Source organism: Podarcis raffonei, chromosome 3 (genome assembly GCF_027172205.1).
Source record: "Podarcis raffonei isolate rPodRaf1 chromosome 3, rPodRaf1.pri, whole genome shotgun sequence".
Lineage (NCBI taxonomy): Eukaryota > Metazoa > Chordata > Lepidosauria > Squamata > Lacertidae > Podarcis > Podarcis raffonei.
In genome coordinates, this window is record NC_070604.1 from 63,121,890 (window position 1) to 63,143,965 (window position 22,076).

At 39.4% G+C, this 22,076-nt stretch overlaps 1 protein-coding gene across 1 annotated transcript in view; it reads left to right on the forward strand.

The window, feature by feature from the left end:
* The window catches only part of PEX7 (peroxisomal biogenesis factor 7), a 54,087-nt gene that overhangs the window by 11,989 nt on the left and 20,022 nt on the right, over positions 1-22,076 (forward strand). The window contains exons 6-8 of the mRNA XM_053382023.1: positions 13,819-13,925; positions 15,353-15,466; positions 16,711-16,766. Coding sequence (XP_053237998.1) covers positions 13,819-13,925; positions 15,353-15,466; positions 16,711-16,766 — 277 coding nt within the window. The remainder of the gene's footprint in view (positions 1-13,818; positions 13,926-15,352; positions 15,467-16,710; positions 16,767-22,076) is intronic.

Here is a 22,076-nt window from a genome sequence, read left to right on the forward strand (position 1 = left end):
CAGCCACATGCAGCTCCTTCACTTGTTGCATGCCTAAAGGATGCTTGAACTGCAAGATTTTGTACATTTATTGCAATTCACTGGCTTCTATTCTTCAGTTAGTTTCCCCACCTACCCACCATTGGTAAGGGCAGGCAAGAGTCTTCTGAGCCAAGCTCCTTCAGATGTAAAACAGCAGATAAATAAATGCCCTTTCACTAAACAGTTGTGCTGGACTGAAAATTTTAGACCCAAAATTGGACACATACTGTAGTGAAATGGGCAAGCTGAACTATACCTTCCATTTCTTTTGACAGGCCCTTTAAGGACTATTTAATGAGCCATTTTCTCAATCTTTTTGATTAATGAAACACATTATAGAATGAACAAGATCCAGCACATGGAGGTAGAACACGGGCATCTCACTGGCTGTACTTCTAAAGATGTCGTCCTTTTCTGACCTTAGTGTTCCAGACTTGCTTTTTCTGCTGCAGCTGCTGCAGCTTTTGCAGGGAAAATATTTTATGCTTTGGCAAACTACAGACTCCTAGTTTTTGTTATTCTTTATGGTACAGAGGTCGAGCCAGGCCAACAAAGCGGCTGTGACCATTATAGACCTTGTTTTGAAGAAGATGCCATACACAGGTCTTAAGAGAAAAAGACATTTATTGCTGTGCAATAGCAAGAAAAGTTCCAAATAATGAATGATCGTTGTGATGGGATGGTGAGCTGCTTGTGCGTAAAATCCTAGTCCCTCAGAGTTTGGCTAAGTCCACAAACCTCTGTCTGTGACGGAGCGCCTTAAGCATGGCTCCATCAGTCGCTCGTTGAATCGGACAGTGGGCGTTTACGGAACTTCTTCCAGCATAAAAGCTCCTTAACGGAAACGCGTCTTCTGGACTCTCGGCGTGACAGTTTCCGGCGAGGAGTGGGTGTCCCTACAGGAGGTCCTGAAACCTCCCCACTGTTTTCGCTTGAAGTGTCTCTGAGCCCTCCCTCCGACTCACTTTCCCTTGGAACTCCACTTCTCCCCCTGCTGGTCCCCTCCTCAGCTGAATGGTCTCTCTCACCCTCCGTGAGCCCTTTCACCTCCTGCGTCTCAGATGGCAGTTCCCTGACAATCGTTTTACCTGCTTATGTTTCCCATCAGTTTTGACTGATTTCTGGGTTAATGGACCAGACCAGAAAGCAATGCAGTTGACTACATTGGGTACTGGAAAAGCACAAAATGTATTCTTCATTCTCTGGGCTTTCCTTTTAAGAACTGTTCTAGGTCAGTATGTTGGGACATCTGGCTAGTTCTGTATTTAGTTATTAGTGTTGACAGTGGCTGGGATCCAAAGAGCCACTTACTCAGTATTGCCCTTACACTGTGACCTTTCCTTGTGTGATCTGATTGGTTAAGATGAGTGCTGATAAATCATTTTACTAGGAGAAAATGTTAGTCTGTTTTTGTTTGGTTTTGCTGCTTTGGATTTTCACATCAGATGGATCTCAAGATACAATGGTTAAGAGTAATTTATCTGGATAGCTTTAAGAGACGTATGATGGGAAGCCACAAATGATGATTTGCCGCTTATGGATGTAATGTAGAAGCTATTTCGTTCTCTGGATTATTCTGTACTATGCAATACAGAAACACATGGCTGCTGTCAAACACTTGGCTTTGTTATGTTATTATTATTTAAATATTTATACCACCCTTCATCTGAAGATCACAGGGTGGTGATCTTATATTAAGGCAAATATGAATTAGCCTTTTGCACATATACATAGTCCCTTAATATAAGATCACAGGGTGGTGATCTTATATTAAGGCAAATATGAATTAGCCTTTTGCACATATACATAGCCCCTTCATTCCTTCGTAACATGAACGATCAAGCGAGGAAGTCTCAAATTAACCATAGTTTCCCATTTTATCTGGACCAGGAAACCATGGTTACCAGCTTTTGATAAAACAGGAAACTATGGCTACTTTGAGACGGCCTGATTAATTAGGGTTATTTAGAGACTGCATTCATGAACAGGCAAAAGGCTTATTCATATACTGGCTTATTAAGTTGAGAGAGGATTGTCTGAACTGGATTTATATCTTTGGTTGTTTATTCCGCATAACCTTACATGCAATCAGTGCTGATTGTCCATCTTTCCCCCTAACATCCTTTTTACCATGTTGGTTGATGTAGCACTTTGAGATGACATTTTCAAGGACCTGACCTACAGGGATGACCAAGATCTTTCATGAGCTGTGAACATATAAACAACTTTCTTAGCTTGTTATACCAAAAATATCTACGTATATTGGCTTTCTGGATTTTGTATATTTTGCTGATTAGGTTGTGTCAAATGGGTTGGCTGGTGCTGCTTCTTAAGATAGGTGGGTTAGCTTGATTGATTATATGTACGTTTTGCCTCTTACATTGTTTCCAGCTCAATAACATTAAAACTGTCTGCCATACCTATGAGATTTTTGTATGGGTTACCGGTCAAGTCACTGCAAGAGATTAACTGCAGAAATCTGTTTCATTTTAAGTTGGCTTGAAATGTCACTTGAGAGGCATTTGTGTTCAGCATCAAAATGGGTAGGGGTCCTTTTTGAATGACACCCACTTACTTCTACACAAGCTGATAACCAAATGGCGCATGTGGTGGGTGCCCACAAACAGGAGCGCCCTGCCATTCACAAGTTTTTCCAGCAGTAACTGCACACAGCTGGTCACGTGAATGAACCCTGAGCCACTAGCCTGAAAATGAAACATCCTTTGAAGTCATTCAAGGATGCTCTAAGTGAGGAGCTTTGCTTGCTACCATGATAACAAGGATACTAGTTCATGGAAGAGTTCAAAATGACATTCTTTTCTTAGCTGTGATTCCTGCATTGCAGGTGGTAGACCTAGATGACCCTCTGGGTCCCTTCCAGCTCTACAATTCTGTGAAAAGAGTTAAATAGAAAGCTAGCAAATAACTTACTGTTAAATTTTTCTATTTGCTGTTCTCCAAAGCCCTAACTGCTGGTGTGTGTTTGTGTGTGTTGCACACACATCCCATCCTATACATGTGAATGGAATTGAAGCTGCAAATGGTTGTTTTATGGAAAAAATGCATTGACAGCTTCAGGCTTTTTATGGAATTCCTCCCATTAATGCAGCAGACACTTAATCAGATTGTCAGTATATAGATATATTACAGTATGTTTGACAGTATGTAAATCTCTAAACTCTACTTTAGTTCATTGTTTGGGAGAAGGGGAGAATATTATAGGAGAAAAGCAAACAGAAAAATCACTGTATTTATGGTCTAAGAAGTAGAAATAGAAAAAAATGATTAAATACTTAAGGGTCTGGAGTTGTGCAAATTACACCCATGAGCACTTATTTGAACAAGAGTAGATTATTGGGAGTGATGGGGGTGGCCCTGCCTGAATGGCATTTCAATTAATGTGTATTCAGCATTAAATACATTTTCCATTTGGAAAGGTGCAAAGCACTTTGCAGAGCTGTTAATACTGTATTCACTCATCTGCACTCCTGTGGGAACTTACCCAGTTGCTTCAGCTCTTGTTTAGAGCCCGAGATCAAGATAGCAACCAAGAGTTGTTAAATCGATGTTGTCTATTCTATTCTATTCTGTCATGATGTCAGTACCAGTTTCTGGACTGATAAAGCCGGGTGGGAGATCGGGTGGAAGAGGCTGCTCTGGCTCATGGGCCTGATAAATGTCTGGCTGACAACAAAAGGCTAGCCATGTGGAAAATGTGATTAAAGAAATGACATAAATAACAAAACCGCCTGGTGCTTAAAAGGGTTTAATGAGTCATTGTGCCATTTGCCCAGAAGGTCCCTTCTCCCTACCTGGAAAACAAAACTGAGTATCACGTAAAGAAGGCCCAAATGCATCTGATACTCACATTTGTCACTCCTGTGTGATCTTTTGCCATTCAGTCTTCAGGGCTAGAGGTTGTGATCCATGCTTCCATTTTATCATGAACAACATCATTTTTATATTCAAATACTGTTTATGGCAGACTTGTGAAACCACAAAAGTGATAAGCCTGCAAATATTTTTACTACGTTCTCTAGGACCAGCTTGGAAATACAGGCTTGCTAGCCTCTTAATAGGCTAGTTAGCAAAATTGCCTTTAGCGATACAGCCTGGTGAAGTTGTGGCCAGATACTTGTGCCTGCTCTGTTTCCATGCCTGTTGTGGTCAAAACCAGGTAGGCTGCTGGAGGAGGGAGGGAGGGAGTGATCTGTCTTCCCTCTGCCTGACTACACAGTTGCCTGTGTAGAATTGCTGGTCGCCTGTGGCCACCAGGATATTGGTCATAAATTTGCCACTAAGAAGCTGCTTACAAATCAGATGCTTACTTGTAAGAGGAAAGCACTCTGACACTTATAAATGAGAGCTGCTTCGGCAGCGGGAAGAAATCTGTGAAGCTTGGCATAACAGCCAGCTATTATCTTAACTGCTAGGACTTCAGTTTTAATGTTGCATTCATTTAGAACTTTAATGTGGCTATTACATTTATTTATTATAGTAAATGCAAACTGGTTTTACTCCAGCATTTTCAAGCATCCAGAAAAGAAAATGTGGACTTGCATCTTAGTAGAATTTAGTCACACTGAAGTTTTCCATTCATCATAATTAAGCTTGGCTTCTTGTAGTAGGACAATTTTCTAAAGGTTTTCCCCAGCTGCAGTGGACTTGTTTTTCTTTTCAGTTTGCACACCAAAGTATCAGTACACACAGAGAAGTAGCAAGCTACGTAGCTCTCAAATTAATTAAATTCCTATTTCTCATTCAGCTCTAACATTTTATATTTAAGAGTTCGACAGCAGTGTTAATGACCATAGTGCATTATGGGAAAATAATTTACACATGAGGAATCTGGAGCTGCTGATAATATGAGACATTGGCAGTCTCCCACAAGCAACTTCAGAACATCAAATTGTTAGGAAAATGTTAACAGACTTTTCCTTGAACTTCTCTAAGAATGGTTTTGATGGGCTACCCATGAGTCAGTTTTAGGATGATCTGAATACTCGCACTAAGTACAAAAGTGCTATGTTTTGAGTCCCTGTAGATCAGTAGAAAATTGTTTTCTCTTTTTACATAAGGGGACTTCCGAGGCTAAGAAGCTGCAGATTCTTCAGTGTATCTAGTGGCCTCCTTCTAAGGCATGCAGAGCTGACGAAAACGCTTAAGTTGAGGCATGCTGGCTATTCTGCCAGCAGATCACAAAACACAGCATTATTCCAGCATTGCAGGTATGTTAGTCCAGAATTGTAGGCAGACGCAGCAGCATGTTCATTTAGAACTGGCTGTTTGGGTTTCCATGTAAATCAGCATGCAGCATCCTTGGATATTAGAACTGATTGAAAAGTAACATACCGTATTTTTCTGTGTATAAGACTTGGTTTTTTTCCAAAAAAATAATGTCAAAAATCAGTGGGCGTCTTATACACGGATAGTGCCAAGGGTGGACTGGCGATTGGCTGTTGCCCCCAAAACATGGGGGTGTCTTGTAGAAGGAAAAATACAGTAATTTCTGTGTTTTACTGCTATTAAAATTTAGGGGGGGATTATTGGGTTATTCTTGTTTTTATTTTGATTATTATTTATTCTGTGTTTTTATATCGCGATTTTATCCTGTACCACCCTGAGACCTGCAGGTATAGGGCAGTATACAATTGTTGTTGCTGCTGCTGCTGCTGCTGTTGCTGTTGTTATTAACAACAATGATAATAATAGGGTGCCCGATGATTTTTTAAAAAATAATATTTTTATTCATTTTCCACAAAAAAATATAAAAACCATTTAATACAATCAATTCACATTTTATCACACATTCATCACTTTTTTTGACTTCCCTCAGCTCCTCTGCCGATCTTTCGTTTGCATCAATATTATTAACGCATTTCTTAACTTAGTATTGCCTTTAGATATCTCCTTCCCTCCTCTTATTTTCTTTTTAACAATATTCCTCTGTTTTTCACAGAGTCTCTTGAAAACCAACAAACGTTATCTGTTCATCACATATGCCTTTCAGATAATCTGTAAATCTTCCCCAGTCCTCGATGAACTTTTGGTCTCGTTGATACCGAATCTTCCCTGTTAGTTTGTCCAATTCTGCATACTCAGTCAATTTCAGTCTCCATTCTTCCACCGTCGGTAATTCTTCCTGTTTCCATTTTTGGGCCAGAAGTATTCTCGCTGCTGTAACTGCGTATTGAAAAAGTTTACAATCTTTCTTACTTATCTCATTTCCTACCAATCCCAATAAGAAGGCCTCCGGTTTCTTAATAAACGTATATTTCAACATCTTTTTCAATTCATTATATATCATTTCCCAGAAGCCTCTCACCTTTTTACACTCCCACCACATATGGTAGAATGTCCCTTCTTTTTCTTTACATTTTCAACACTTATTACATGTTTTGTACATTTTAGCTAGTTTTACTGGCGTTATATACCATCTATATACCATTTTCATCACATTTTCCTTTAACGCAGTACATGCCGTAAATTTTAGTCTTTCATTCCATAATTTTGACCATTCATCATATTGTATATTATAACCAAAATCTCTGGCCCAATGTATCATTACCGATTTAACCTCTTCATCTTTTGTATACCACTCCAGCAACATTTTATACATTTTAGACAAATTTTTATACTCATTATTCAATATCTCTAGTTGAAATTTTGATTCTTTTTCTCCATATCCATACATTTTACAGTCTTTTTTAAACATTTCACAAACCTGATAGTAATGCAACCAATCATAGACAAATTCTTTTACTTCTTCATTTTCCATTTCCCCCCTTCTTTAACTGTCAATTCTCCATATGTTATCCACCTCCCCCTCATATTAATCTTTTTTACGCTCATCACTTCTAAGGGTGAAATCCAGTGGGGGAGTTTAAATTCCAACAAATTTTTATACCTGTCCCATACATTTATTAACGGCCTTTGGAAGATGTGGTTTTCAAACCCTTTATGAATTTTCTTCTTTTCATACCATATATAGGCGTGCCAACCAAATCTATTATCAAACCCTTCCAGATCCAACAATTCTCCATTTTCTAATTTAATCCACTCTTTTAACCAGCATAAGCAAGATGCTTCATAATATAGTTTCAAATCTGGCAGGGCGAAGCCACCTCTTTCCTTCGCATCTGTTAGTAACTTAAACTGAATCCTTGGCTTCTTACCCTGCCAGATATACCTTGATATTCTCTTTTGCCATTCTTTAAATATTGATGTCCCCTTAATTATCGGGAGTGATTGAAATAAAAATAACATCTTTGGTAGCACGCTCATCTTTATCGTGGGTGCCCGATGATTTTTATGGTTATTGGGTTTTTGTTGTTGTTGTTCTCCTTCTGAATGATTCCATGGCCTATGGCTAGTGCAATAAAAAGTTTAATTGATAATGATAGTCCAATGAGGTTTTGTTTGACTTCATAATAAGCTACACAGATAGCAAAGCAAATTTACATTATACAGGTTCCACTTGTAAGACTGGATGAGTTGGTAGGCGCAACCCAATATAAATATGCAAAGTTGGATTTCTCATTCCAACACAATGGTTTGGGATTTCATCATGTATTGGTACATGCTTGCACAGTACATTAATTTAACGATTATCAAAAATTACTTGGTATGTTTATATTTTGTTCTGTAAGCTGTTGCTAAAAATAGTAAAGTTGTTTCAATTTTGCTTAGGCCTATATATTCCTAGTATACATTGTTATTATGGCAGATGCTTTAACAGCAGTGTTAGTAACTAACTGTCATGGGGATTGAGTCTGAACTGATGTAGTGCATTATCTATACCCTTTAGATTTGGACCATGGGGAGGCATTTTAATGTACAGGTGCTAAAATAGTCTAGATTTGTTGCTGTCAGAAGTTCATCTATTAGTATGCCTGGCACCATCATTGCCTGCATTTAGGTGCTAAGCTAAAATGTTTGTTTACTCAGGCCTTTGACTGTTCACTTGGAGATAGGTAGCCGTGTTGGTCTGCCATAGTCAAAACAAAACAAAAATTTTTTCCTTCCAGTAGCACCTTAAAGACCAACTAAGTTAGTTCTTGGTATGAGCTTTCGTGTGCATGCACACACAGGTATCTGAAGGTATCTGAAGAAGTGTGCATGCACACGAAAGCTCATACCAAGAACTAACTTAGTTGGTCTTTAAGGTGCTACTGGAAGGAAAATTTTTTTGTTTTGTTCACTTGGAGGGAGGCTAGTTGTGAGGAATTGGCCAGTTTTAGTGCTCATATTCTAGCTGGGAAGGGACGCGGGTAGCGCTGTGGGTTAAACCACAGAGCCTAGGACTTGCCGATCAGAAGGTTGGCGGTTCGAATCTCCACGACGGGGTGAGCTCCCGTTGCTCGGTCCCTGCTCCTGCCAACCTAGCAGTTCGAAAGCACATCAGAGTGCAAGTAGATAAATAGGTACCGCTCTGGCGGAAAGGTAAACGGTGTTTCGGTGCGCTGCTCTGGTTCGCCAGAAGCGGCTTAGTCATGCTGGCCACATGACCCGGAAGCTGTCTGCGGACAAACGCGGCTCCCTTGGCCAATAAAGCGAGACGAGTGCCGCAACCCCAGAGTCGGGCACGACTGGACCTAATAGTCAGGGGTCCCTTTACCTTTACCTTTTATTCTAGCTGGGTGGCTGGGATTTGTCCTTTTACAAATATTCTTGGATTAGTAAGTTCAGGTATGGTGTTTTACAACTGATTTATATATGGTTTTAATTTCACTTTGGGGCACCCATTTGTGTATGAAAAGTGATGACTAAATATAATAAACAAATAAAATTTAGAATAAATACGGGGACTTTGACAATGTTACATTCTTGGTCATTTTTGAGCCTAGAAAAACTGGTTCCTCTGTTGTTCCTTGAGACCTGAAGCTGTTCAGCACCTCAGACTACCTTCTAGCTCCTGTAAAGCCACTTGGTAGCATAAAGACTAATAGCCTTTTAAGACTTTACTGTGGAGACCTTGTTTTGGCCACAGCAGATATGTGAAGTGTGAACAAGAGACATATGTACTTAAAAACTTGTGTGTACCCAGCTGGGAGACCTGATTTGTATGCTATTCTCTGAGAAGTATACATGGGTGTTGAGGAATATGCATCTGTAAACAAGTTTGCTGCATAAAAGTGTGATGTGACCTTTATGAGAGATGTCGAACACACAGCGGGCTATTTAACAGTGGGTCAGAAATCCTTATTTATTGATTTATTAAATTTATGTCTAAGCCTTAAAGGATGATGTTCACAGTTGTTGTTGTTTTTTTAAAAAATAACCTAGTAATTTTTTCCCAGACAAGTGAGACCCGTTATTAAAATACAAAAAAAACCTATCTGCAGTATGGATGAAGACCTCTTGCCTTGGCACTAGTAGCCATTTTCAGCTGCCACGTACTTCATGAGTTTGATGTTAGTCATATCTATTATATGGTGAAATGAGGCGAATATTCCATTTTGGAATGCAGCATCCCAGATCATGGCACCTTAATAGTAAATTCGATCTGCGGCCTGCTATAATTAGGCCTGAATAAATGAGCCTTTATTTATAACCTATCATAAATATTATGCAATAAATTAGCTTCCCACTTTCAGGCAGTTTGCTACAGAAAGGAATGTGACACAGCGCTTTGTGTAGTATTTATTTATTTATTTGTCATCTAGTAAAATGTTACTTAAATGTTGACCATGAAAATATGCTTTCACTAGCCAGAAACTCACAAATACAAAATAAAAAATAAAAAATATATACACAGTGTGAAAGTGAATCTTGCGCATAAGAGGCATGCTGAGGAGCTTGAATGAAGAGCTGAGAATCTTTAATATGTTTTTGCTTGGTTTTATTTTGATAAAAATATAAAGGTGAGAAATGAATGAAAAGAATGTAAATGAGAATGAATTTATGTCAGGAGGAGGCGGTTCTACAGACAAAGATCGGTTGTCGAATGTAGTCCATTCCAGAAGCCCATTCGGCTTCCGAAATATTTGACAACTGAGGCGCAGCTTCCAATTGGTTGCACTCAAGCGGAAGCTGCTTTGGATGTTTGGCCTCCAAAAAACATTCAAAAACTGGAGCATTTACTTCCGGATTTTCGGCATTCAGGAGCCGAAACATTCCAAAATGGAGACCTTCAGGAGCCGAGGTTTGACTATACAGTGGTACCTCTGGTTATGTACTTAATTCGTTCCGGAGGTCCGTTATTAACCTGAGGTACCACTTTAGCTAATGGGGCCTCCCACTGCTGCCACGCCGCTGCCGCGTAATTTCTGTTCTCATCCTGAAGCAAAGTTCTTAACCCGAGGTACTATTTCTGGGTTAGCGGAGTCTGTAACCTGAAGCGTCTGTAACCTGAAGCATATGTAACCCGAGGTACCACGGTACTAGGTCTAAACCAGGGGTAGTCAACCTTTTTATACCTACCGCTCACTAATTTTCTTGATGGTAAAATTTCCTTACCGCCCACCAGTGCTCGATGGAAGGAGGATTCAGCTTGTGCCGTAGAACCCCCTACCGCCCACCTAGAATCCTGAAACGCCCACTAGTAGGCAGTGGGGAACAGGTTGACAACCCCTGATCTAAATTATCTTCTGGTTTCTCATGGAATGCTGTACAATTGACAATTCTATGCTTGCGTTCTCATCCATTTAACAAAATTTAACAGAATAATGACAGCAAGTTGCATTAGTTTTCTACCCACAGCAGTTAAATGCTCCCCACTCCTCCCCAACCCTTTTTACTCTTGTTCACCTAGATACAGGGCCGTCTTTAGCATGCACCGCTGGGGTGCAAAGATCCGCCCAGTACTCCCAAATTTAGTTTAGCTCCCAAATTAACTTTTATTATGCTTATGTCACTATTATCATTTAATAAATAGCGCTCACGCCTGTGCGGCTCCAAAAGGAGTTTTGTGTGTGTGTTTTGTTTAAAACCAGCTTTTCCAAAGAACACACTGGGAGTCGGTGTAAAGACTCCACATAAGTACTAGTGTTGTTTTAAACACTGCTTTCAATTGCTGTAGCAATTGCTAGGGTAGTGCTGGGACAGCCATGGTGGGGAGAGTCCACTAGGCCACTTTCCCCAAGGATGCTTTAAACTTCTGCCAGTCCTAAGGGTGGGGGTTTCTGTGAGAAAAACAAGTTCAAATCTTCATTCAGTGTGCTAAACTAATTGCAGTTATTTGGATATAGGCCAATAAAATTAGCCTGCTGTGATCTTCTCAGATTTTATTTTTCTGACTTTAAAAAAACTGATTCTGATTCTTTGCCACCAGCAAGATTACATGCTACTGCTACATCCTATAGCCAATAGACATTTCTTGGCAGCAGGTACAGGCTGCCATGCCAGGGTTGTTGCTAAAAAACCACTATCCTTTTCAGTAAACTGCGATTAGTGATTCGGGAATACAGGACAAGCAGTGGCTCCCTCCAGACTGCTACCATTCATTCCCACCCTTGGGAAAGAGAGGCTGCAAAGAACACCTGTGCCCTTAGGCGAAAACACATAGCTGTCTGCACTTGTGCAGACATGCATTTTGGTAAGTGGTGGGAAACCGTTGGACCAGAATTCACCCCATCTTCTAGGAATTTGTTCCCACGTGGGCTTTGGGCTTATGCCTTATCCCAGTCTTCTGAGTCATCAATACCAGCAAACTTTATTTATTTATTTAACAACCTTTAGTATATTATTACTTGAACATAATAGCTTTGGGCGCATGTGGAGTGAGGCAGTCCTTCACATTAACTGGTCCCAAGCTGTTGAGGACTTTATATACATTAAGAGTATCAACTTGAATATGGCCCAGTAATCAATTGACAGCCAGTTTGTATCTCTGAGTGAGGGTACAGTATTTTATGCTTACAAGGTATTGCTTCTGTCATTAATTGTACTGCAGCATTCTGCACTAACTACCAAATGCCAGGAGAGATCTGTGTTCTGTTGTCTTCATCTGGTTTCATTCAAAGCCCATAGTATTCTGAAGTACGAAAGAGCCACCCTGGCCCTACAATGCTAGAGAGAATAATCAGGGACAATTGTGTCAACCGCCTGTCTCATCTAGACTAGGGCTTTGACAGGATTGCAAAATGTTTAGTTTTTGCTTACGGTTGCTTGTTCTCCAGGTGTCCTTGTGTCACAAATATCCAAAAATACTCATACTCCTTCGCTTCTGTACTACATCCAAGTGTTTGTGTTTGTGTGTGTATTAATCAGTTAAAGGCAGACTGTCAAGTATTCTGGGCAGCAAAATGTGGGTTATCATCAAAAACTGTTGCCTTATGACAATTTCCCACCAAGTATAATGCTGACATAAAACAGATTTTCTTTTAATTGTATCTCATCTTGAATTGTTCCCAGTGGCTGAAACAACCTCCCACTTCCATCTGGCAGTCTCACTTTCTGAACCCTCATCTACAGAATCATTTCTGAACTTTACTTTTTTCTAATTTTTGTCATTGGTTAACCAGTCACTACTTTATCCTCTCATATATTTTTTCCCATTTTAATTTTTTAATTCTTGTTGCTTTTTAAAATCAGGATTTATAACATAGATATTGCCCAGAGTCTTATCATTTATCACACAAAATGAAATCTTAATAGCAGCATTGTGGTGCAACGGGATCGGTGAACATGTTCAGTACCAATATTGGAAAATACTTGCATTGCAGCTGGGAAAGGGCTGTAGCTCACTGGAGGAGCATGTGCTTTGTATGCAAAAAGGTCCCAGATTCAATCCTTGGCATCTCCAGGTAAGTATGGGAGAGATCCTTGCCTGAAACCCAGGAGAACAGCTGCCAGGCTGTGTCAGCAATAGTGAATTAGGTGGACCAATGGTCTGAGTTGATACACAGCAGCTACTTAGGTTATATCACTGGGATAAAGATGAAAATACAAGGCAGAACAAATAGGTTTTGAAGCAGCAAGAGGGGTTTTGAGCCATGGAGTCCAAAGTAGTAGGGGTCCAGTTCTACAGATGAAGGCAGATCACCAGCCTGTTTTAATAAGCCCTTGACCGTTCTTTACCACTACATGACACTTATGCTTATCACTGGTTAGAAGTTTTAGTTGAATTGGGTTCCTATTATCATTTATGCTCTTTTAAGGGAAAACCATTCTTTGATGCAGCAAAACAGGCCTGTGCCCAGTTTCCTTTTTCCTTTTATTGAACAGGGAGGCACTCATTGCATATACATCTGTGTGTGTTATAGATTAGATTGGTTCTAGAGCTGGGCAGCGGGCAAGGATAAATGGTGCTGGGCAAGGAAATTTTATAAATATTTGTAGAGCAATTGGAGTAGTCTAATGTTTAAGCAAGTGGTTGATATAACTGAGTTCTAACTGAATTTGGATTCTCTACTGTATGTTTTGATGTTGCAGTTGTGCATTTACTGTCTACTGTGAACCATTTTGAGGGTGTCTGTTGGGCCAATAGTAGTTGGTATGGCTTTTATTTTTAACAAAATTATAATTACGTAGCGAATTTTAAGAATGTTACACAGGTTGTTGATATTGACCAAATCATATATCCTTACAAACAAAAAACACGTACCAAAACAAGGAATAAACGCAAACAATGAGAAACGAGGCTGAATCTTGCATTGGTTGTTTTTTAAATGTAGAATTACTGTTGTTAATTCCATCTTGTAGCTTTCTTATTAATTTTTATTTTGCATGTGGTGTTTGATTTGTAAGCTTTCCTAGATGCAAGCTTAAAAGCTTCACCATTGTAATTATATGAAGAATTGAATGGATATGTATTGGAAATAGGAAAAGCATTACTTTTTAGTGCTTCTATTTCAGGTGACCAGACTTTAAGAATTTGGGATGCAAAATCGCCAAGACCCCCAGTGATCATTCCTGCTCACCAGGCGGAGATTTTAAGTTGTGATTGGTGCAAGTATGATCAGGTATGATAGCTGGAAACAATATATTTCTAAACTTTCAATGGTCATGTTTCTGGCTGGCTTGGTAACGTATAGACAAGGAACTTGCTAAAGTTAAGTACTTTGGACAGATTTCACTGGGAGAGACATAAGCACTTGCTTAACTCTTACTTTAAAATTGCTCTCCCCGTTTAAAATGCCACTATCAATATTAGTTTACAAAAAATGAATATTTAACTTCTCTATTGTTATCCTTAATTTGCTACTTGTTTAATTAATACCCCTATGAGAGAACCAGAAGAACACCATTGTCAGGGTGAGGAACCTTTTTTGGCCTAGCGGGCCAGATCTATATCTGCCCCACACTGCAGGCCAACTTTGACAACTGCACAACTTTGACAACCTGTCAATCATATGATGTTGTAATGACATCATTATGGTAGGAGGAGATTGAACTCCTTATGCATAAGTGTTGATCATTGCCCTTCCAAAGAGGTGTCCTTGTATTTATTCTAGAATTAAGAGTTTGTGCGATTGACATCTTGGTTTCATTGGCATTCCTGTTGGTTGTTGTTCATTGTCTGAACATGTGCATCCAAGTAGCATCCAATAGGCTACTATTTAGAAAAATTCTACCTGGATGCATAAGTCTTATTTTAATCATATATAAGTTCAGTGTTACTTAGACAATAGACTAAACATTACCTGTTGCCTACCTATTTGTAATGCTATATAAAGTTCATAAACCTTCTCAAATTTTTCAGCAGTGTTAGCTGTTAGTAACGACAAAATAGACACATATTCCATGAAGGGAGTCCACGAACAGAATTGCACATTTACATTAAAAGTAATGGGGATATAAGAGGCAGAATGAATAAAGGCAAGGAAAACAGACTATGGATATTGATTTAAACTAACTGACTTCAACTTTAGCTGTGGATTGATCTTTTAATTTTTTACTTATCTTACACATATTTTTGGAAACACTGACAAACACACCCCCTTGGTGTGTACGCCTGGTTGAAGAACACTGCTCTAGTATTTAAAGCATTTCTCTCAATCTCGTATACTGTCTGTCAATTCTAGATTGATACCAGTATTTGTCTGAGACTGTACTCCTATACACATTTTCCTGGAAGTCCCACTGATTAGGATTAGTATTGTTAATTTCTGTCCCAGCTAACATTGTGCCCGAGTGAATCTTGGTTTATATTGTTCTGTGACATTATATTGCTTTTATTTGATCTATTTTCCCATTTTTGTACAACACCTTGGTGTAGTAAATTGTAAGCCTCTAAGAATTATGCAGTATATAAAAAAAGAACTCAATAGGGCTTACTTCTGAGGAGACATTATAGGATTGTACTGTTAACAACTGTTCTTTAAGTTTAGCATTTGAAAGCTACACATATATTTACTTTAACCCATTCTACATTTTATTAAATTACCAGAACTTGCTGGTATCAGGTGCTGTTGACTGCAGTTTGAAAGGCTGGGATTTGAGGAACATCCGACAGCCAGTATTCAAGCTCTTTGGGCATACATATGCTATAAGAAGACTCAAAGTAAGTTTTTTTAAAAAAATATTATTAGATTTCAAGTTTGCTGTACATATATCACTAATATAGGCAGTCTGTGTAATGGAGTTAATGAATGCACAGACACCCGTTAAACATTTGTTTTGGAATCACTTTTATGATTAAAGTCTGGCAGTAACCTGGCTCCATTTTTGTGCCTAGTTCTGCACTGGGGAGCACATTCCATAGACAGGGCACCTTGGCCCAGAAGGTCCCCTCTGAATCTGCTCTTCAGAAGAAAAACCACACCACTCCCATTGGGCTTGCCTACCCTTTCGGTATTCCTAAGTAACTCTCTGGACCAGAGCCACTTCAGTGGGTGATTGTGCAAAGAAGTCCCTGTGCAAGTACCTTGCTTCCATCTTGTGGATAAAGTGCACTTTTTTGGTTGATACTTTCAGATAGTATGCTGAAGTGGTTGCTATGATGAAATATAGAACTTATTTCAGATATCTTTTGGAAGTTCTTGCTACTTGTTTAAAACAAGAGAGAGAGATGAAAGGATATTAGGACTATAAACTTTGCTGGGTGGCAGTGGTGAGGAGAATGAAAATTATTATTTTTCACCATTGACGTGCTTGAAAATGATGAGTTACAGTTTTAATTGTGTAAGAGCCAGAAATGAGGTTGACAGAGTTTGGCTCTTGGCTCCTATCTTTGCCGCAGCCTTTGTTTCATCCCCACTGTGTCTGCCAAGGACTATAATAATATATCTACTCTCCCTTATGGGTGAAATTATGAGACTCTTGTGCTGTTGCCAGATTTCAAGCTTGAATCCAGTTTTCTTAATAATAGTAATTAAATTAAAAGAGGGTATTGGAAGAAAATATGGCCTTGTATAGAGTAGCAGTATAGAGTATATCTCTCTCTTAAATGTTCTGTGAAATGATACAGAATGGAAAAGGATACTGCTGCTGAATTGGGATGAGCATTTAAACACTTTGACCATTCATAGGTTGAGAACTCATGCTCATTCTGCAGCCCAAGGGAAAATGTAATAGCCACCTTGGGTGACTGTCATGTAAGGGATTTTAAATGGAGTTGAGAACTTAATTTATGGTAGAGCTGTTGGGTGCCTCTACTGTATAATAAAATAGAAGCTGGTAACTTTAAAGCAGTCTTTGTACTGAGTAATATACTTTATAATGACCCTTTACAAAATTCTCTTCTTAGTTAACTTATATATCTCCTATATTTGTGCTGTTAATATATGTATCTTTATCTCTTTGTAGTTTTCACCATTTCATGCTACTGTATTAGCTTCCTGTTCCTATGATTTTACTGTGAGGTACTGTAATTTTTAAATTATTTTTATTATTGTTGTTGTCTTGCACTTTATGAATCATGTGCTAATTTTTGCTTCTAGTCTGGGGAAACAGAATTTCCAGGGGAAGGTGCTATATTCTGTGTCTTTGGCAATGAGAGAAGATTGGGTTCCAGGATAAGGTTTTATACTTCTGTTGCAGAAACTGGAGATGTTACCTTGCCATCCAGTTATATACTGGCAGCATTACAGTTTCTTTCTTAATCTACTTTAATCAGCTTGATACCTTTTGAGTTTGACAGATGGTTTTATAATTTGCCCTCTCTGTGTCCTGGCATCTTTATGCCTTTATTTTTGGATCTGTAAACTGCGTATGTCATACTCAAATAATGAAAAAACAAAGCAGATACAGATATTGTTTGCAGTCATTATACATATGTACAGAGAGAGTCTGCAGGGTATGACATGAATCCTGCTCTTATGGGTAATATGAAAGGCGCTTCTATGTGGAGGCTTTTGTGACTGACTGTCATGTTCAATCAGTGCACCTGCCGCTTATAATTCACGCAGGGACTTTGCCAGTGCCTAAAGCAATTGCTGCTAAATCAGCATGGGTAACAAACCCAGCCACCAACACTGTAGTAGCTGGTACTGAAGTATTTCTTTCCCCTGTTCTTAATGTTTATAATGCTCTTTTTCCATCTCGAAGCTTCTCAGGCCCAGTTTTCACCAGCAAATGCAGTGGGAGGCATGTGTCTCCTCTGTATCACTTTAGTTTATTTCACTTCTTCATATTGTCTTCCACACAACACCAAAATAGAGCATGATAGAGTGCATGCTTTGTTTGGAAATGGCCTGTCCTTTACATCTACAAGGTAGGACTGGGACTTCATAACATTAGTGCAGAGGGTTCCAAACTAGTCTCCTCCCTGATCTTCTGGCTTTCTAAGCATATGAATGTATATATTTTGCAGGGGAGCCAGCACATGTAGCCTGAAGCAGTACCACTTAGACACAGGTTTACCATCTCATCAGTTATTTTTTGAAGAGTAGGTTTAAGAGGAAAAATGCATTTGTTACACTTGTAGACAGTGTTTTCTAATTGGGGAACACAAGTACTTGTTTATAGGTTTAGACTTGCAAATTTATATTTTCAAGTGCTAGCTAAAAATGTGTGGCTTCTTGTTGTTTAAAGACTGATTTGGCGAGGTGGGGGTGGGGGGGAATTGGCCATCTGCCATGACAGATGCTCTTGATGAAATAGCTGTTTCAGCTAACCAGTATCCTGGACAATGCGGTGGCTTTTTTCATACATGGAACATACCAGAAATAACTTGGTTAGAACTCTTCGAATAGCAACATACCATTTGTTATTATTAAATGGTTTGTGAGAGATAACTTAATCTGTTTCTTCTCATTTTGGAAGATAACCTTCTGTTTCCCCACCCCCACCCCTTTTTGGTACTAATACTAGCATTGTGTTGTTGATACTGTTGGATTTCTTTGTAGCTTGTTTAGAACATGTTTCAGAACTGAGCATATCAGTGTTTTACAATTTGATGAGTAGTGAATTAGCTGTAAGGATACTAAGAAACCGACCCATAGTACTTTAAAAATAAAATAAAGTATGTGTTTTAGCTCCACCAATAATGAAGGCATGGTGACCCCCCCAATGCCTTTCCTATGCCTGCTCTTGTGCTTTGAACAGAAGTTTGATATGTATAAAGTAGGGGAGGATTTTCATGGAATGATGGGCAAATGAGGCTTTCCCCATCACTTGAATTTCTACATGTCAAGTTATTAATGATCCAGAGGCAGAATCCATACCAAAGTTGGCAATCAGAAAATACCATTTAGGACTGCCATAGACATCCATATGTAAAGAGCAGCATTTGATTCTCTAAATTACATCAAAGACTCAGATACCATGCAAAGTTATATGCACACGGGAGTATTTACCCGAAAATGGTACTAAAGCTAAAGAACAAATGTTCTCTAAGTCCATTTAAATATCTATAATTCAAAAAGAGAGGTAAGCTCTTGGGGACTTGAAGACAGTATCTTTCTATAATGAATTGGCATACATTATAGCCAAGAAAAAAAATCGTGTGTGTGTGTTAATGTAGATAGGAAAACTGTAAATTCATTCTGTGGAACATATACTTGCCTCAGCATAAATGCTTTACCTGGTGCGACTTGCCAAGCTAGGAAGGGACTACTGCACAGGAGGGAACATTCTCCTTCCCAGGTCACTGGCATATGTCCAGCTAAGTCCAGCATTTGCCAGCTCATTCAAGCAGCATTTCCCTGCAAGCTCATCAGGAACGAACTTCTAGTTGGACACACTAGGCATCAGGAGTAAGTCTAAAACTGGATTGTTAATGCCCCTCTCCCAGTTTGCACATAATGGCAAGCCATGTTCTGAAAGAAATGTTTGTTCTTGGCTTACCGTATGTGGCGTGCTTAGAATAAAGAAAGCGTAAACACTGGCTTGCAGTTGCTCTGCGATTCGCTTCCCAGCTCCAGAAAGGGAGCAGCAAAGTAGACCCAGCTGAGCAGTGTGCACCAGCTATGCCGCTCATTCGCAGTAAGCCGCCCTTTCTTTTTCACCTTGCACGTGAGTTAGACCACTGACTGAAGCTAGTTGGTGGTGTTTGCCTGCATATTGGGTACCTGCACATTTCACAGCTGAGAACAGATGACATGACTAAGAACGGAAGAAGAGTCCTGCATGTAGTTCCACCATCCTGTTCTCACAGTGGCCAACCAGATGCTTATGGGAAGCCCACAAGCAGGACAGGGATGCAACAGTCACCAGTATTGAGTATCTGATATCCAGCAGTTTAACCACTCCATTTCGTAAAAACTTTCCCCCTAAACAGATGGTGAGCTCTTTAAAAGAAACAGTGCTGTCACCAGGAGGTTTGGTGCAGTGTCATACTTTGACTGCAATTCCATTTTACTAGTTTCCCCCTCCCCTCCCCCAAAGTACCATATTCTCCTCTTTTCCAAATAGAATTACATTGCCATTACAATGACAATATAAGGTTATTAATTCTCTGTAGTTGTACGCAGATGCTTTCTATCGTAATGGCTATTACGGTTTGCAGTTTTACCTGGTATTGTTCTGCAAATAAAAAATACCCTATGAACATCCCAGATAGAATCTGTAATGCATGCAATTAAAAAGCAAAGAAACTATGAATGTTATGCAATGGAAGGGAAATGCCAAACTGCAGCAGCTTGTAGGATCTGGCAGATGGCAAGATCTGCAATAACGTAATTGCTAGGTGAGGGATTCTGAAGAAGTCTGGTGCCTCTAGAAGATAATGGAAGATGCCATTTAAACTGTGGTGATAAAAAAATAAAAAAACCATAAATCCACAAATGGAAAATTATGAAAAGGCAATCTTCCTTTAAAGACATTAATATAGAAGTTTCCCATAGACTATCATTCCACCAATGTGTTTTCTTGGAAGATATAATGCAGCAAGTTTTCACAGCTCTTAAAGCAACATAGCCTGCTTTGGAAGTGGCATTGACTAAAGGCTTATTCATATTGATGGAGCCTGTCAACATTTCCAATTGACCCATGATTAAAGATAAAAATAAGGCACTGATACTTCAGTGATAAAACAACATTTGTAACATCCTTCATGTACATAGTTCTTCTGAAGTAGATGATTGCATGTATTATTAAGATTTACATTTTTTCCTCTTGCTTTTCCGCCAAAGGCGCTCTGAGCAGCTTCCAGTAAAATGTAAACATACAAAATCAAAAAATAAAATAACAAAACCAATACATCTTCTTCTAATAATACAATTTTTAAACTCTTGAAATGATAGACTTCATTAAAGTAATTAAAATCAATAAATTCCATGGCCCTAAACGGCTTTGCAACAAATAAAAGTTTTGGGTTATAGCTTAAAGTGGTAATTTAGTGGGTCACATTAGGGAGGGTATTCCAAAGTACTGGTGCCACTATGGGAAAATAGCTCTCTGGCTGGTTTAATTACTGACATAATAACCTGTCATGGACTTGGCTGGAGTGGGAGACACCAGCTGGGGAGCCCCGAAGGGAACCCCCAGGAGAAGAAGGCTCAGAGCCAGGGGACTGATGGTGGGACAGCAATGAGTGATCAGAGGGAGAAGAAGGGACAGACTGGGAGGAGGAGGTGTTGGAAGCTGAAGAGGTAAGAAGAGCAGGAAGTGACTGTGGCAGAGATAAATCCAGAATTAGAGACAGGAGGAGGATGGAGAGACAGGAGACAGAGATGAGTCAGGCTGCTGAAGAAGTCAGGGAATCTCTCCATCCTGCTGCTACCAACGAGGGCTGAAGACATGAAGAAGGCAGAGCAAAGAAAAACAGGACAAAGGAGCCAAAGGTTGCTGGGGGAGGAGGGAACTTAGAGAGCAGTGAGAAAGCGGGGACCTTCAGTCCCCACAACTGTCTCATTGAGGCAAGACATCCTGGGAAGAGCTGCTGTGATTACTAGGCCTGAGCTGTTTTGTTTCTTTGAATAAAGAGTGAACTTCACTGACACCTTGTGAATTATTGCTGACTTGATCCCAACTCCTGCCTTGGCATAAACCCTGGTGAGAAAAGGGAAGTACCTCCCTTGGCTCTTTTGGAAGGAAGGTTGGAATATAAATTGAATAAATAAAAAGTATTTCCTGAGGTATGCTAACCACTTAGGTTCCAGAACTGCATAGAGAATAGTTACTTTTTAAAACACTCTAACATTAATCTGTATAGTCCCATGCATCATTATACAAGGGCCATGTAATGTTCATTCTGCAAATCTTTTAGTGGTTCATGTTTTGGAACTCATTGCCTATAGACATACTATACTGTTCTAGGTAGAAACAGGCTGGACACAGTTTTATTTCTGCAAGCTTACCCAGGCATATAATTTAGTTATCTATATTTAGAGTTTGGTGATCTTTCTAAATAAAGACTTTTGGACATCAGATTAGCATTTGATTAGGTCCAGTCTACAACAGTGCCTCATCACTGCATAACACTTAATCAGTACACCCTTTAGCCCAGCCAATAGCACCCATCCATGGTGTGGAGTATCCTGGTTTGCTGCTCCCCAATGGGAACTTTTGAGCAGCAAGAAGCCCATATAATTTCTGGACCACCACCCTGGCATTTGTGGTGGCTGGGGACTTGCTTGTACAGCAAGACAGTGTTGTGGATTCAATCCCAAAATTTACATAAAGAGTTGACTTTAAAGGGGACTTTTCTTCTATAGAAATACTACCTAGTGAAGACTGTGTACAAAACAATAGCAGGGAAAGCAAGATGTGCATGGATTTCATAGGAAATA